Below are 13874 nucleotides of genomic sequence, written 5' to 3' on the forward strand. Positions count from 1 at the left end.
GACATCAGTATCTGACCTGTATGCTCTGTACATCCGGGAGACCAGACTGCAGAAAAGCAGAACAGCATAACCTCTACTTACACATCAAGTATCTGAGACACTAAGAAAAGTCATTGTATAACCCTGATGGACATTTAACATCATTTGAATAATGAAGATATAGATCTCACTGCATATTTCAATTGTACCTTTATCCTTGAAAGGTTTATCAACCTCTGGTGCAATTTTCTCTTCAAATACGTTTTGAGTATATTTCCCAGTGAAATTAATAAAAGGCTAGAATACATATTTGAGATTAGAAATTGAACCAGAATGCATGTTGTAATGCGGAAATTAGGAAGAAACTATTTTATTTAACTCTTCTATATGGACTATCATGTTGCAATACTTTCTTATGGAAGAAAAAGATAGGATGTTTTCTTTTAGAAAACAGACCCTTGATTATGTGTAAATGATGTTTCTATTACAGTACAGGTACATTAAAAAGAAAGATGAAGTTGGCTTTGAAAAGGTTGAAAACTGTGCAGGTCAGAGAAGAGGTGCTGGATATAAAAACATTTAGTGTTTTGATTTCTAATACCACAAACAAATATTAAGTATCTCAAAGAGCTATTGAAATGCAATATGTCAATTTACCTAAGACAAAAATACAAAAATACATAGCAGTATAAAATGCCTTCAGTTCCTTCTTCGATAAGCTCTATCTGTCATAAACCAGGTCAACGTACGGGTGATCCTGAGCTGTTGGAACAGCAGGGAATTGCCGAGCACCAAAGATCTTCCATTTGTCCCACCTCCCGGGACAGGTTGCCAAGTGAAGTGCTATCTCATGCATTGAGGTATTTATGGATGCTTTATTATTTTAGTAGAAATATGGCATTTTTTTCTGGTCAAAATTTGGTCAGATAAGGACATTATGCCAACAGCTATACTGTAAATTTAGATATTTTCCCTCTTTTGTAAAGTTACCTGTGAATGGAATAAAGTAAGTCTTTGTGAATTGAGTAAAGCAATTCATTAGAGACAGAGATTTATAATCCATCTATTTATCTCAATCTAAACCCTTACAAAACCAATAGTTTATAAAAACCAAGAAATAAATGAAACTTCTAAAGAAAAAAAACATCTAGAAGTTTGGAATAATTTTTCTGTTTAAGTCAAACTATATTAGTAACATATGAATTCAGTTTCTTTTTATAGTTTACAAAAATTTTAATCTAAAATAATCATGGCAAATATCCTTTTGGAAAAATTCTGCCGTTTTATAAATATATCATTTAATAGTAGGTCTATACTTTACCTTAGCAAAGCTTCAGAGACCTCAGGAAAGTCTCTGTCGGTTTCAAACTCGATCTTTCTAATTTCTTGACTGGAGAGGATGTTGCATCCCAGGATTAGAAGTGAGTTGACAAAATAAAAATATTCCAAAATGAGCTACTAATTGGAGAAAATTCATTGTAAGATGAAAACAACATGTGAGACTCTTATCGTGAAAACAGATTGGAAATGGGAGGAACTTTCTTCCTGAAGGAAAGTGCAAGAGGATAAGGTGGGCAGAAAGGGAATGTGGAGGATTCCAGGATAAAGTTGACCTCACTGACAGTTTTCTCTATGAGCAGCAATTTTGTTCACATCAGTTATTAAAGTCAGTGAATTGGGCTTGTGTCCTATGATTGACTGTTCACAATGCATAGTTGGTTAGAGTCATATTCATATTTATGTGTGTTACATCAGTGACAGTGTAAATACGATTTGCATTGTAGGCTTAGAAAGTTGATGATCAAGAAATATGACAGGACTTTATTTGGTAAACATTTACCCTCACTTTTCCACCTGTGTAATGTTGATCAACGGAAAAAGTTCTTACCACAAATACCACTGTAGTATTCATAGTCAGGACCAGCTACATCATTTGTGGTGCCCAGTGCAAAATGAAAATGCAGGTCCCTTTGTTCAAAAATTATTAAGAATTTCGAGATGTCAACAACAGAGTATTGAACCAAGTGTGGAACCCTTCTGAGTGCGGGGCCCTTTGTGACTGCACAGGTCACATGCCCAGAGAGCAACGTGTCCGGGGAAAAATCTGACCCGCCGTGGTGATGAGTCCTTCGTTACTGATACTATGTCATCAGGCTTTAGCTTGCAGTGCTTCTACGGATCCTGGGGGAAAGGCCAGCAACAAGGTAACCTAGAGTCTCCATAAGGGCACGTGCAGTCGCGTTTTTGTTCCCAGTGATACCGAGTCAGGAGGGAAGGAGAAAAGTTGGAAACATTAGTTTGGAGGGCTGTAGCCAGATAGTGAAGGGAACTGGAAGAATCGCAAGTTTGGTAAGGGTTGACAATTTGTGCAATGTAACAGTACCTAGTCTAATTTACGGGTGGGTAATGGAACTAGTTTTTGAGAGCGGAGAAGGAAGTCAACTAAATCTCAACCAAACAAGACAGAGTTTGTGTATTCATCAGTTACCTACAATTTATAAACAGGTATGAAATACTATTTCAAAGACAATGAGCAGGGCTAGAATCTGATAACCCAGAACGGTGTTCATGGTTTTCTATTGAAATAAAATTTCTCTCTATAGTCACCCCCTTGTGATCAAAGATAATCTAAAAAGAAAGATTACTTTTGTTCAAAATAATGGTTATCTCAATCTTATTAAATTTGGCCTGATTATTCACATAGGTGCAATAAGATGGTAATTTGCCGTGTAGATCTTCTTAAGTTTGCTTTGCTCAAAGTTATCATTAGGAACTCTAGATTTGACTTTTAATTAAATTCTGATTAGTAACATCAAGTCTCTTCTTACTTTTTAAAAATAGGCTTTATTTAAGATTTGAGAAGATAGTGCAGAGTTACCATATACTATGCACCCAGTTTCCCCTATTAACATTTTACGTAACTATGGTATATTTGTTACAATTAATAAACCAATTATCTAAAGTCCATACTTTATTCACATTTCCTTAGTTTTTACCTAATGTCCTTTTCCTCTCCCAGGATCCCATTTTAGGACACCATCTTACATTAAGGCACCATTTCTCCTTCGGCTCTTCTTGGCTACAACAATTTCTCAGACTTTCCTTGTTTTGATGACCTTGACAGTTCTTGAGAAGTCCTGGCCAGGTATTGTTGTAGGATATGTCTCTATTGGAACTTTATGATGTTTTTCTCATGATTACACTAGGGTCATGTGTGCTGGGGAGGAAGACCACAGAGGTAAAGTGCCATTTTCACCACATCATATCGAGAATACATATGCAGGGTACACATGATTTATTCCTGTTGATGCTGACCTTGATCACCTGGCTGAGGTAGTGTGTGTGACGTTTCTGCACTGAAGGTCATGGTTTTTTCCCCCTTTCCATGCTGTGCTCTTTGGAAGGAAGTCGCTATGTGCAGGCCACATTAAGGAGTGGGGAGTTATGCTCCCCTCTCTACATAAAGTATTTGGAATTCTTCTGCATAGGAAATTTGCCTCTTCTCTTCCATTTGTTAATTTAGTCAATCATTTATTTATATCAGGATGGACTCACTGATACTTACTTTGTACTTTGGGTTACAATCTAAGGTTTTTAAAAAATTTATCTTGCTCCTCAAGGTTTTCCAGCTTTGGTCCCTGGGAGCTCTTTCAGTTGGCTCCTTTGCCCGTTTGACATACCTGCATCAATGTGGTTTTTTTCTTGTTGTTGCTGTTGTTGTTTGAGTATTTTCTTACTTTCCAGCACTACACGATGAGCCACGGATACCTCCCTGTCTGGGAGGGGCAGGAGCTCCTCCTAACTGCTCTGCAAGTGGCCTCCACTGACCTCTGGAGGAGGGGAGTGGCCTCTTTACCAGTGGGTAGTGGAGCGCGTCCTGACACTCCATTCCTCTGATCCAGCCCAGTAGGGACAGCGAGGAGACTCGTCACTGCTGGATGGGGTGAAGTCTAGGCTCCCCTCTTGGCCTTTGCCTGCATAAGTGGTGATGGAGTCAAAGTTTCTTCTGTGGTGTTTGACTGAAGTCATGCAGTTATGGCTTAAAATTTTTCTGTCTTTCTAGGATGTCCCTTACCTGGTCTTTTGGCTATAGAGAACAGGCTTCTGTTGGTTTGTTTTTGTTTTTGTTTTTTTGGTCTTTTTGTCTGTATCCATTGGCCTTTCCAGGTAACTAGATTCTTCAGTTCCAAATTTGGGGATACGTGAGGCAAAAAGCCAAAAACCACAAAACAGAAAAATCCCCAAGAACTCATCACCATATTGTTCTTTGAGACGGGAGGTCTGCTTTTTTCTCTCAACCTTTCAGAGTTTTCTTACGTTTGTCTTATACATAATGTCCAGGGGACACTTAACAGGAGGAATAGGGAAGAGCATGTGCACTTCATCTTCACAGAAGTCCCTTACTTGCTGCTTAAAAGTCTTTTTTGGAAGCAATAATAAAATTCAATACCATATCAGGAAGGTTGCAAGTGGGACTGTCTGCTTTTTTCCATGAGTCACAAAACTTTGCTCATGTTCCTTTATAAAACATATGAGGACATCTGTGTTACATTTTGCGTGTAAACTTTAAAGATGAAAAATGGAAACATTAGTTTGTCATGGAAGGAGGTGAGTTTTCACTTAAATCTGCTTAAATTATAGTTTTGGGTCTAAATCAGTGACATACAACCACTGTGCAGATCAGTGAATTGGTTTCTGTCCCCATCAGAGAGTAAGAGATGCGCTATATAAGACACGGATGCCCAAGGATTCACATTTTGATGAAATGAAGCATGAAGTTTTTGTTTCCCTGCAGCAGTGGAGTGACACACAACTCATGAGAAGCTGTTCATGACCATTCTAAAAGCAGTGCGCAACATCTGGTAGAACTCAGAAACTTGCCAGGGACAGTTACATGTGCCAAGTAATCTAGAATCAATTATCACCTTGTCAACTGAGTAAAAATGACTTAAATGCCCTAAATTCACTCACTCATGTGGGTTCTCTGGAACAGTTAACCGAAACCTCAATTTCATAAAATATAACTACCCCCTCAGTAAGCATAATTGTCACATTCGGTCATATGATCATTCTGACCATGTTGAAAATAACAAGCTTTTTCATTATGCAATGACTCTCAGGTTTTGCTTTAATCTTTTGAATTAAAAAAATATTTAAGTGGTTTCATTCAAACTCTTGAAAACGTTGAACATGGCAGTAATTTTCCATCTGAATTCTTCAGAATTCAAGTATGCACCATTAAGGTCAGAAATTAACTGGTGGAAGACAACAGGTGGTGGTAAACATATTCTGGAGACAATGATTTCTATACAAGAAAGCAGAGAGTAAATAAGCAGAAGCAATCAGAATATTATCCCTTTTAGTGTAAGACAATATTTACTGATAGCCATTTGTTTAAGTATGGAACAGGCTACTAAGTTTACAACAATAAAGGCAAAAGAAAGAAGAAACATGAGATCATTGTGTAAAAAATATCAGTGGTTCTCCAAGTGTGGCCCCTGAATCAGCAGCATCAACATCACCCAGGAACTTATCAGAAATGCAAGTTCTCATCTCCTCCGGACCCTACCCACCGACCTTTCCAGAGCCACTGATTCAGAATCTCTGAGGGCAGAACCCAGCAATCTGTGTTTAACAAGCCCTCCAAGTGATTTTACATATATGTACATATCAATATTTCATGTCAAGTGAGGAGAATTTTAAATATTTTTCCAATGTGTGCATAGAATTTGCTTCTCTTCATTATTTGTATTATCAAATAATCCAAGAGTCTATTCATTACTTTTCTTATAAATATATCTCTTTTTCTTAATGAATTATTTCCTTTGGTATAATCTGATTTTTTTTGTGACAATTCACTTTTCGATGACAGATTAATTTCTCTTGATTTCTTACTCATCTTTATGACTGTTTCCTTATACTTCATTAATTAATTTTTTTCATTTTTTAATGAATAAATTTAAAAATGTGAAGTTTCTCCTATATGAGAAAATTGGGAATCTGTCATTTCTAACTTGTTTGATTGAAACATTCTAAAACATATTTGAAAAATACAGTTAAATGTCATCGTCTTAACTCAACCTCTGCTTAGTTGAACCCGAAAAATGCCGCAGCCACTCTAACATCTCCAGCACGAAGTGAGTTTGGTGGAAAGGAGATAAGACTAAAAAGAGATAGTTCTATTGCACTTAAATTGCAGGAAAAGCATTTTACTTTTGCAAATTTTACAGACAACCATGGGACCACATTGATAAACCCATCTCCCTTCAGGCCCATTATAGCTTCATGAGAAGTGAATCAGGTGAGGGGGTTCCAGAGCTGAGGAAGGCAGCTCCTAGGTGTTACACTCTGGCCAAACTTATCTAGAGGAACCACTTAGTAATGTTTTCTCTGGCAGCAGGATCTTGCTGAACAATCTATTTTATATTTTACAAGTATTACAACATACCCAACTGAACAATATAATTAAATTTAGGCATATTCGTTGATCCAGAAAAATTCAACATGTTGAGTGATTGAATGACAGCAAACAGGAATACAATTTTAATCTACGAAAACATTTCATTATATTTTCAACACTGTTTTTTTTTTAATGAGGGAAAGAAAATCTGAAGTTCCTAAGTATTGTAAAACAAGTGCATTTCGTAAGTCTGAAAAAAACTCAAGATGGAAAATGTCGAGTAAAGATTGTCATTTCTGTGTTTTCTTCCATATATGTCTTACAAAATGACCAACTCTTAAAAATTCAGTGGAGACTAGGAAATTCTGAACAGAGTTCAGATCTCTGAGTGGTGTTCAGAGCTAAGAAAGTGGATGGCAAGAAGGCAGAGGGGTTTAGTCAGTACTCTCCTAGGAGGAGCCGTGGGCCCCGTCTGTGGCTGAGCAAAGAGCCACATTTTCCAGGGTTACATGCCTAGGTCACCTGGGCATAAAGGGGTCTTGTTAGGACCTTGTTATGCCTGAGTCAGAAAACCAAAAGGTGTTTGGAGAGAGATGGAGGAGCCCCAGTTGTTCCTTACCTGGAAGGAAGGGAAGAGGAAAGGAGATGCCAATACTTCCTCTCGGAAGATTACACCTAGTCTACAACATGATTTCCACCTTCAGAAAAGAAATCTCTGACAAGAAGGTAGACCATTTGTTCGTATACTCTTCACTAAGAGAGATTTCATGGAATCCTTTTGGACTGGAGGAAGGATGGAGGCATTTCTATTTTTATGCATAAAACTTAACTATATTGGGAACTGGAAGAAGTAGTGGTTTTGTTGTTGTTTGTTTATTTAACTAATCTGTCCAACAGCCAATCATTCAACACACATTTATTGAGTGGTTACTATGTGCCATGTGTAAGTTGTACTAAGTTCTTGGGATAAAAGAAACTTTCACTTCAAGAAACTGATAGTCTGGTAAAGAAAGTCTGTCTAAATACAAATAAGTGCTGTGATAGGTCAGAGGGGATGAAACCGTTGTCTGTACAAAGTACTACGGGAACACAAAGGAATGGTCAAATCTATCTGTGTGTGTATGTGAGAGAGAGAGAAGGAGAATGTAGTCATTTAAAATATGGCCTTAAAGTCTTTGATATTCCTCTCTTTGAGAGGTGGGGTCTAAATCCTCTCCCCTTGAATCTGGGCAGGATTGTGCCAGCTTTGACCAACAGAGTATGGTGGAAATGAAGTTATGTGACTTCTGAGGCTGGGTCTTAGAAAGCCAGGAAGCTTCCTCTTGGTTCTTTTGTAATGTCTCTGGGCACTCCATTTTGTTGCACTTCCTCTCAGAAACCAGCTGCCATTCAATGAGGTGTAAGCTACTCAGAGAGGCCATGTGCAGGCTTTCTGGTTTCTACTGAACTCAGTCTCTGGCTCATCCAGTCCCATCACCAGACATGTGATCCAACCAGAGCCACTTGTGTCTCTCTTAGTTGAGAACTCAGTTTTCATGGAACACAAACAAGTCATCTGTGCTGTGCCTTGTCAAAATATTCTGCAATATGTGGCAACGTGGACAAACTTTGAGGACACTATCCTAGATGAAATAAGCAGTCACCATAGGACAAATACCACATGATTCCACTTATATGAGGTATTTAATATAGTTAAATTATAGGATCAAAGAGTGAAATGGTGGTTACCAAGGGCTGGAGGGAGAGAGAAATGGAGAATTACTAACCAAGGGACATAAAATTTCAGTTAAGCAAGGTGAATAAGCTTTAGAGAGCTGCTGTACCACTTTGTACCTATAGTCAACAATAATATATTGTACACTTAAAATTTTATTGAGGGTAGATCTCATGTTAAATGTTCTTACCATAGTAAAAAAATTTATTTAAAAAATAAAATATATTTTTAAAAAAGGAATTTCTGACTCACAGAATCCATGAGCATAATAAAATTGTGGTTGTATTATGCCAGTAAGTTTGCGGTGGTGTGTTAGGCAGCGATACATAACAGAACAGGAGAATTTCAGGCAAGGCTTTATAGAATATATAACACTTGAACAAAACATAATCAGCGTTATGAACACAGGCTTTGGTGTTAGAGCTGGGTAAGAATCTGCTATGAACTAGCTGTGCCATTTAGATAACCTCTAATAGGTTTGTGTAAGTGTTATGAGAGATAATGGCTGAAAGTGCTTCATGTGCAGTTGGCACAAAGTAAGCAATCAACGCTTAACTTAAAAAAAATCTGTATAGAAGTAATAAAAGCAAAAAATAATAAATAGTTGTGCTAGGAACAGTATCCACCATTCTAGTCAGTTGTTTAATCTGATTTGCCCAGAACAATTCTCATTTACTCTCATTGTTCTGGCATCCTTTCTATTTTAGCATATATCTTGGATTTGGTTTGTTTAGTTATTTTTAAAATGAAATATCAACATTAATAGTTGCGTTAAAATAAGCTGGGGTGGATTTGGTGCACCTTCGCTTTGTACATCCAGCTTCTGGTGTGCAGTGAACAGAGTTGTCACTTCAATTTGTACTTAAATCTAAAAGATGATCAGCTGCCCATCTTTCTTTTCCCTTGTCTTTCCGGAGAAAACACGATTATCCCCTTCCTTTCATGACAGCATTAAAGACAGTCACTGACAAAATGAAGTGTGTTAGGGTGTGAGCAACAAGGGACAGGCAGCTCCTAGTATAGAGTCGTCTGGACAAATAGTCAAAGCTTCTTCTCTTGGCCACTGGTGATGAGCCCACTGTGCCATGGCCTCTGCTTTAGTCTTGAGATGCACAAACCTATGGAGCTGTCAATCTTCAGCTTCACTAGGAAACACGGGAAACTATAAATTAGATGCACATGAAGTAATTGGGAGAAATGGAGTCTGCCCAGTCACTCTGTAGAGTGGATAAAAGTCGTCTGAATGCTCTTGCTACAGTGATCTTTGTCATTTATTATATGGCGTATGAAAGTGTTTGTATAAGTCTTCTTTTTTATTGCAGTATACACTTTTGGCACCAATGAACTCAGACAAACAAACAAAGACCCAACAGTGTGTATTTAATGAAAAACTCAATACCTAATTTCCAATTCTCAATAAGGTTGATGATGAACGTTATAAGATTGTGCAAGTTCTGAAGATATTTACCATCCAACCATGAAGGGTGTAGGGATGTCACTGACCATGTGAACACCAGAAAATAAAAATATGCTTAAAATGTATCAGCATCTACTTCAGAAGTGGATAGTGGGTAGTTATTTTACGAAGATTATGCATAACTTTTCATTAAAATCAAATGAATCTTCTTCAAATTAATTTCACTCATGTCCAATTTCCATTTTTTTAAACATGTACAAAAAGTGAAGCAATAGATATCAATATGTTAGGCTCATCAAAACTTCACAAACAGTTAAATAAAGCCTGTTTTATGTCAGTGATACCAGATACTTCAAAGAGAAAGCCAGATAAATTAATTCCAATGGTTCGATTTTTTAATTCAACTCATGGAACCAATAAAAAGCTTTTGGAATTTCATTTAGTTGAAAGTGAAATATCTGCCACTATCATAATTGGTACTGTAAATTAAATCAGAAGTTCAGCTTTGAGGAAAAATTTATATGTTTTGATGTGATAGTAGGAATAGAATATTTGTGGAGGACAAGTTCATAGTAAAAACAATGTTATCATTAAATTAAGAAATTTATAGAGCAGAAATAGTTGGTATTAATTGCCATGCACACTCAGCTCATAGCTGCATCTATGTTGTATTAATTAAAACCTGTAGTTGCTGAGAGGCTGGTCCCGTGACCGAGTGGTTAAGTTCGTGCGCTCTGCTGCAGGCTGCCCAGTGTTTCGTTGGTTCGAATCCTGGGCACGGACATGGCACTGCTCATCAAACCACACTGAGGCAGTGTCCCACATGCCACAACTAGAAAGACCCATAATGAGGAATATACAACTATGTACTGGGGGGATTTGGGGAGAAAAAGGAAAAAAAATAAAGTAAAAAAAAAAACAAAATCTCTCACTGGAAGTCTGAACTATAAAAAAAAAAAACCTGTAGTTGCTGAAATTTACTCATATTTGTATATATACACAATTGAGTAACTGAAGTATAAACTTTCTGTGGCAAAGTTAATGTTGAATATAAAAAAATATGTTACCATAGCAGTACACGCTTTCTTCTTTGCTGCCCATCGTCAACTAGATTTTTGAAATGTTGACCTTTGATGATTGACCTTATAAATCTCCTTTAGTGTTTTACCATGGTATTGGACTTTTAAAAAATAAGTTCTCTAAATTTTTTTTGCATTGCATTTTGTTCAAAATCAATTGAAAATGTTTAATCAAATTATTTAAGGGATGGAATGCTGCAAATTCCATTCCTTTGGCTTCCCCCAGTTCTCGACTCTGTCTTTTCAGTAAGCAAGTCCGCTGGCATCTGGCTTGGGTTCTGCTTCTCTGGAAGCTCTCTGTGGGTAGTAAGCTGGAACAATTGCGGGCTTGCCTCCTTTGTTCCTCTTCTCACAGGGATCCCTCTCCTGACTGCCTGTTGCCCAGTGTCTGAAATCTTTTGCTTCCTTTTGTCCATTTTAAAATTACTTAAGCTGAGAGGGTAAATCCAGTTGCTGTTACTTTATCAAGGCTGGAAGCAGAAGTCCCCGAAAATGGTTTGTGAATCGAACCGTTACTTATGTCCACCAATATAATAACATCAAGTGATCAGTCAGTAAGTAAATATTGCATATATTACACAATTTTTCTTATTTTTATGTCTCTTTTTATTCACAAAAGTATCCCAGTTTGGATGATAAATTATATGGTAACTCTAATTGTAGTATTTTGACAATATTTGTTAATATTCAGTACTAAAATCACTCATAAAATTTTGGATTATATATTTTAATTTAAGTAAAATTAGAAAGTGTGTCAACATCTTAATTTCTTTCATATGCGTTGATTAATGAGCCCAATAATTAAACTTTGAAACAGCATCATATAATTGCTCCTAATTAAATAAAGCTTTCAAAATGTATAAGAGGATTCTATCAAAAGCTTGGCACTAAGGCAGAATTCAGAACTGCACGCATTTTTTTGAACCTCACGTGCAAAAAATTCTGTTAAATATATGATACCCAGTTTATTTGATACTACCAATATATATCCATGCTAGTTTCCTCTTGTTTTGTTCTGTTTTTCTCTTCATCCTGATCTTTTCATCCCCCTCTCTACATAAGTTTGATAAATATCCTTGAATATATATGATTCCTGATAAATATGAAACATTCCAAGCATATATTTGGTTTTTTATTTACTTTATTTTATTTACTGTATTTACTTTACTAATGGCATCGTACCATAGACTTAATTTTCATGCCATACGTTTTAAGATCTATTCATGTTTTATATATATATACATTTATATATATGATTCATTGTTTCTAGTTGCTATCCAGTATTCCCTAGTGTGTATCCACCACATTTCGTTATACAATGCCTTAGAGATGGACACCATCGTTGCCTCAGACTCTCAATTGTGCAAACAAAATGAGGATTCTCCTTGCTCACTACTCTTAGGGACATGTATGGGAATTTCTCTGTGATATAAATGCAAGAAGGGGCTTGCTGAAGCATAAGTTCTCTAGGTACCGTCAGATAACTACTCCTGAAATTGACATCCGAGCACATTCCTACCAGCAATGCACTGGATCCCCGTTCTCTCATCATTCCCAACATTTGGTGTTTTTCTGTACTCTATGTTTTGCTAATGTGATAGGAATAAAATATTTTGTCATTGTTATTTCAGTTTTCATTAATCTGACTACCAGTGGGTTAAAACCTCTATCTGGTTTCTCTTTTTTTTCTTAAATTGATTTACACGTTTCCTATATATTTAGATATAAAATCTTTTTACTGGTTTAGCTTTTGCTATATTCTTTCAGTTTTCTGTTTTCTATTAACCTTGTCTAACTTTAATTTTGATGTAATCAAATATGCCATTTTTCACTTTGTGTTTTCTATTTTGGGATGTGTGTCTCAGAAGCCCTTCTATCCTCCTAGTTTCATAAAGACAGGCTCCCACATTTCTCTAATTCTCTTTGACTTTCCTAGCTAGGTCTTTGAGTCTTGTGACACTCACTTTTGAATATCAAGCCTTACTTTATTTCATATTGTGAGCTACTTTTTCCATTCGACCCTTATAAACACTTTTTGCATATTTAAGTTCAAAATATGTGTCATACTTAGGAAGTAATTTAACTATAATGGTATTTTTTTAATAGGTAGTGATTCTGTACCCCTATACATTGATAACATCTATAGATTTCCAGATATAGATTTTATGTGTTTGCTATATATTTGCACCTTTCATTAGCTGGGGTGATTTTGTAAACCCAACTGTACAAATCGTGGCAGGAAGATAGTGTTTGGTTACTAAAGAAGACCAATAGGCTTCCCAATGTTAAAGCTTACGGATTTATGGTTTACTGCAGGGGAAGCATGCAATAGAGCAACAGCGGTAAATAAGGCCATGCATCTCAGCCAAAAGCTGCCTCACAGCAAGGCGTCTGGAGAGGCCAGGAACAAGTTCCAGTTGTCCTCCCCTGCAGGGCTGTGCCAGGGTGCACTTTTTCTCTCTAATCGAGAATGCCCAATATGTGCATGTAGTACCTTGAAACCAAGAGATCAAATGGAGTCTAAACTGGGCTTCTTAGATTATGCTGGTCACACAGGGATCTCTTTTTCCCTGTGTAACCAATGACACAGCCTTCTGGGGATCTCAGCAAGAACAGGTGCAAATCATCAGTCTCATCATTTACCAAAACCAATGTTAAGTGGGTACAAACTTGCCTCAGACCCATGGTTACAAAGCAACACTTAATCAGCACATTGCATGCCTTGACTGGGGATCAGTGCTATTCAGGTACTTGAGTAAAAGAGCTCAATCAAACCTTGAGGAATCCTACTTAAGATAGCAGATGGCTTTCTGAAGGCTCCAAGGAACCTCAGCTCTGCTCACTTGCACCTCCCTCCCCAGCCTCACTCCATCAAGCAAAGCAGAAACTAACAAGATGCTTGGACAGGGTGGCAGTAGGTGGTGATGGATGCTGTAAGTATGTCTGGAGTAGTCAGTGTGTTAAGATGCTGAGTCAGACCAGAGCGGTCAGCCTAGAGTCAGCACATGTCTGAGGTTCAAGTCTTGCCCATTTGTCATCATCGTGTTTCTTGTCCATAAACACGTCTGCTTTTGCTCAGCTTCCACATTCTTCAAATACAAACAATACTTAAGTATGTTTTCCCAAAGCTAAGCAGATTTGGTTGTTTTTAATCTGATGCTTGTGTATTTATTGGAAGGAATGTTCACATAAAAACTATGCCGAGCTCAACCTTTGGGAAACAGGGAAACCATGTTCTATTTAATCTTGGGAAAACTTATCTAAGTATTTTATAGTTAATGTTTG

The 13874-nt window shown here is 37.1% G+C and overlaps 1 protein-coding gene across 1 annotated transcript in view; it reads left to right on the top strand.

The window, feature by feature from the left end:
- Positions 1 to 672: 672 nt before the first annotated feature.
- LOC124243330 (uncharacterized) overlaps positions 673 to 13874 on the top strand; it is a 34414-nt gene continuing 21212 nt past the window's right edge. The window contains exons 1-3 of the mRNA XM_046668940.1: positions 673 to 839; positions 2047 to 2183; positions 2999 to 3124. Of these exons, the coding sequence (XP_046524896.1) occupies positions 673 to 839; positions 2047 to 2183; positions 2999 to 3124 (430 nt within the window). The remainder of the gene's footprint in view (positions 840 to 2046; positions 2184 to 2998; positions 3125 to 13874) is intronic.

This window comes from Equus quagga, chromosome 8 (genome assembly GCF_021613505.1).
Source record: "Equus quagga isolate Etosha38 chromosome 8, UCLA_HA_Equagga_1.0, whole genome shotgun sequence".
NCBI classification, from domain to species: Eukaryota; Metazoa; Chordata; class Mammalia; order Perissodactyla; family Equidae; genus Equus; species Equus quagga.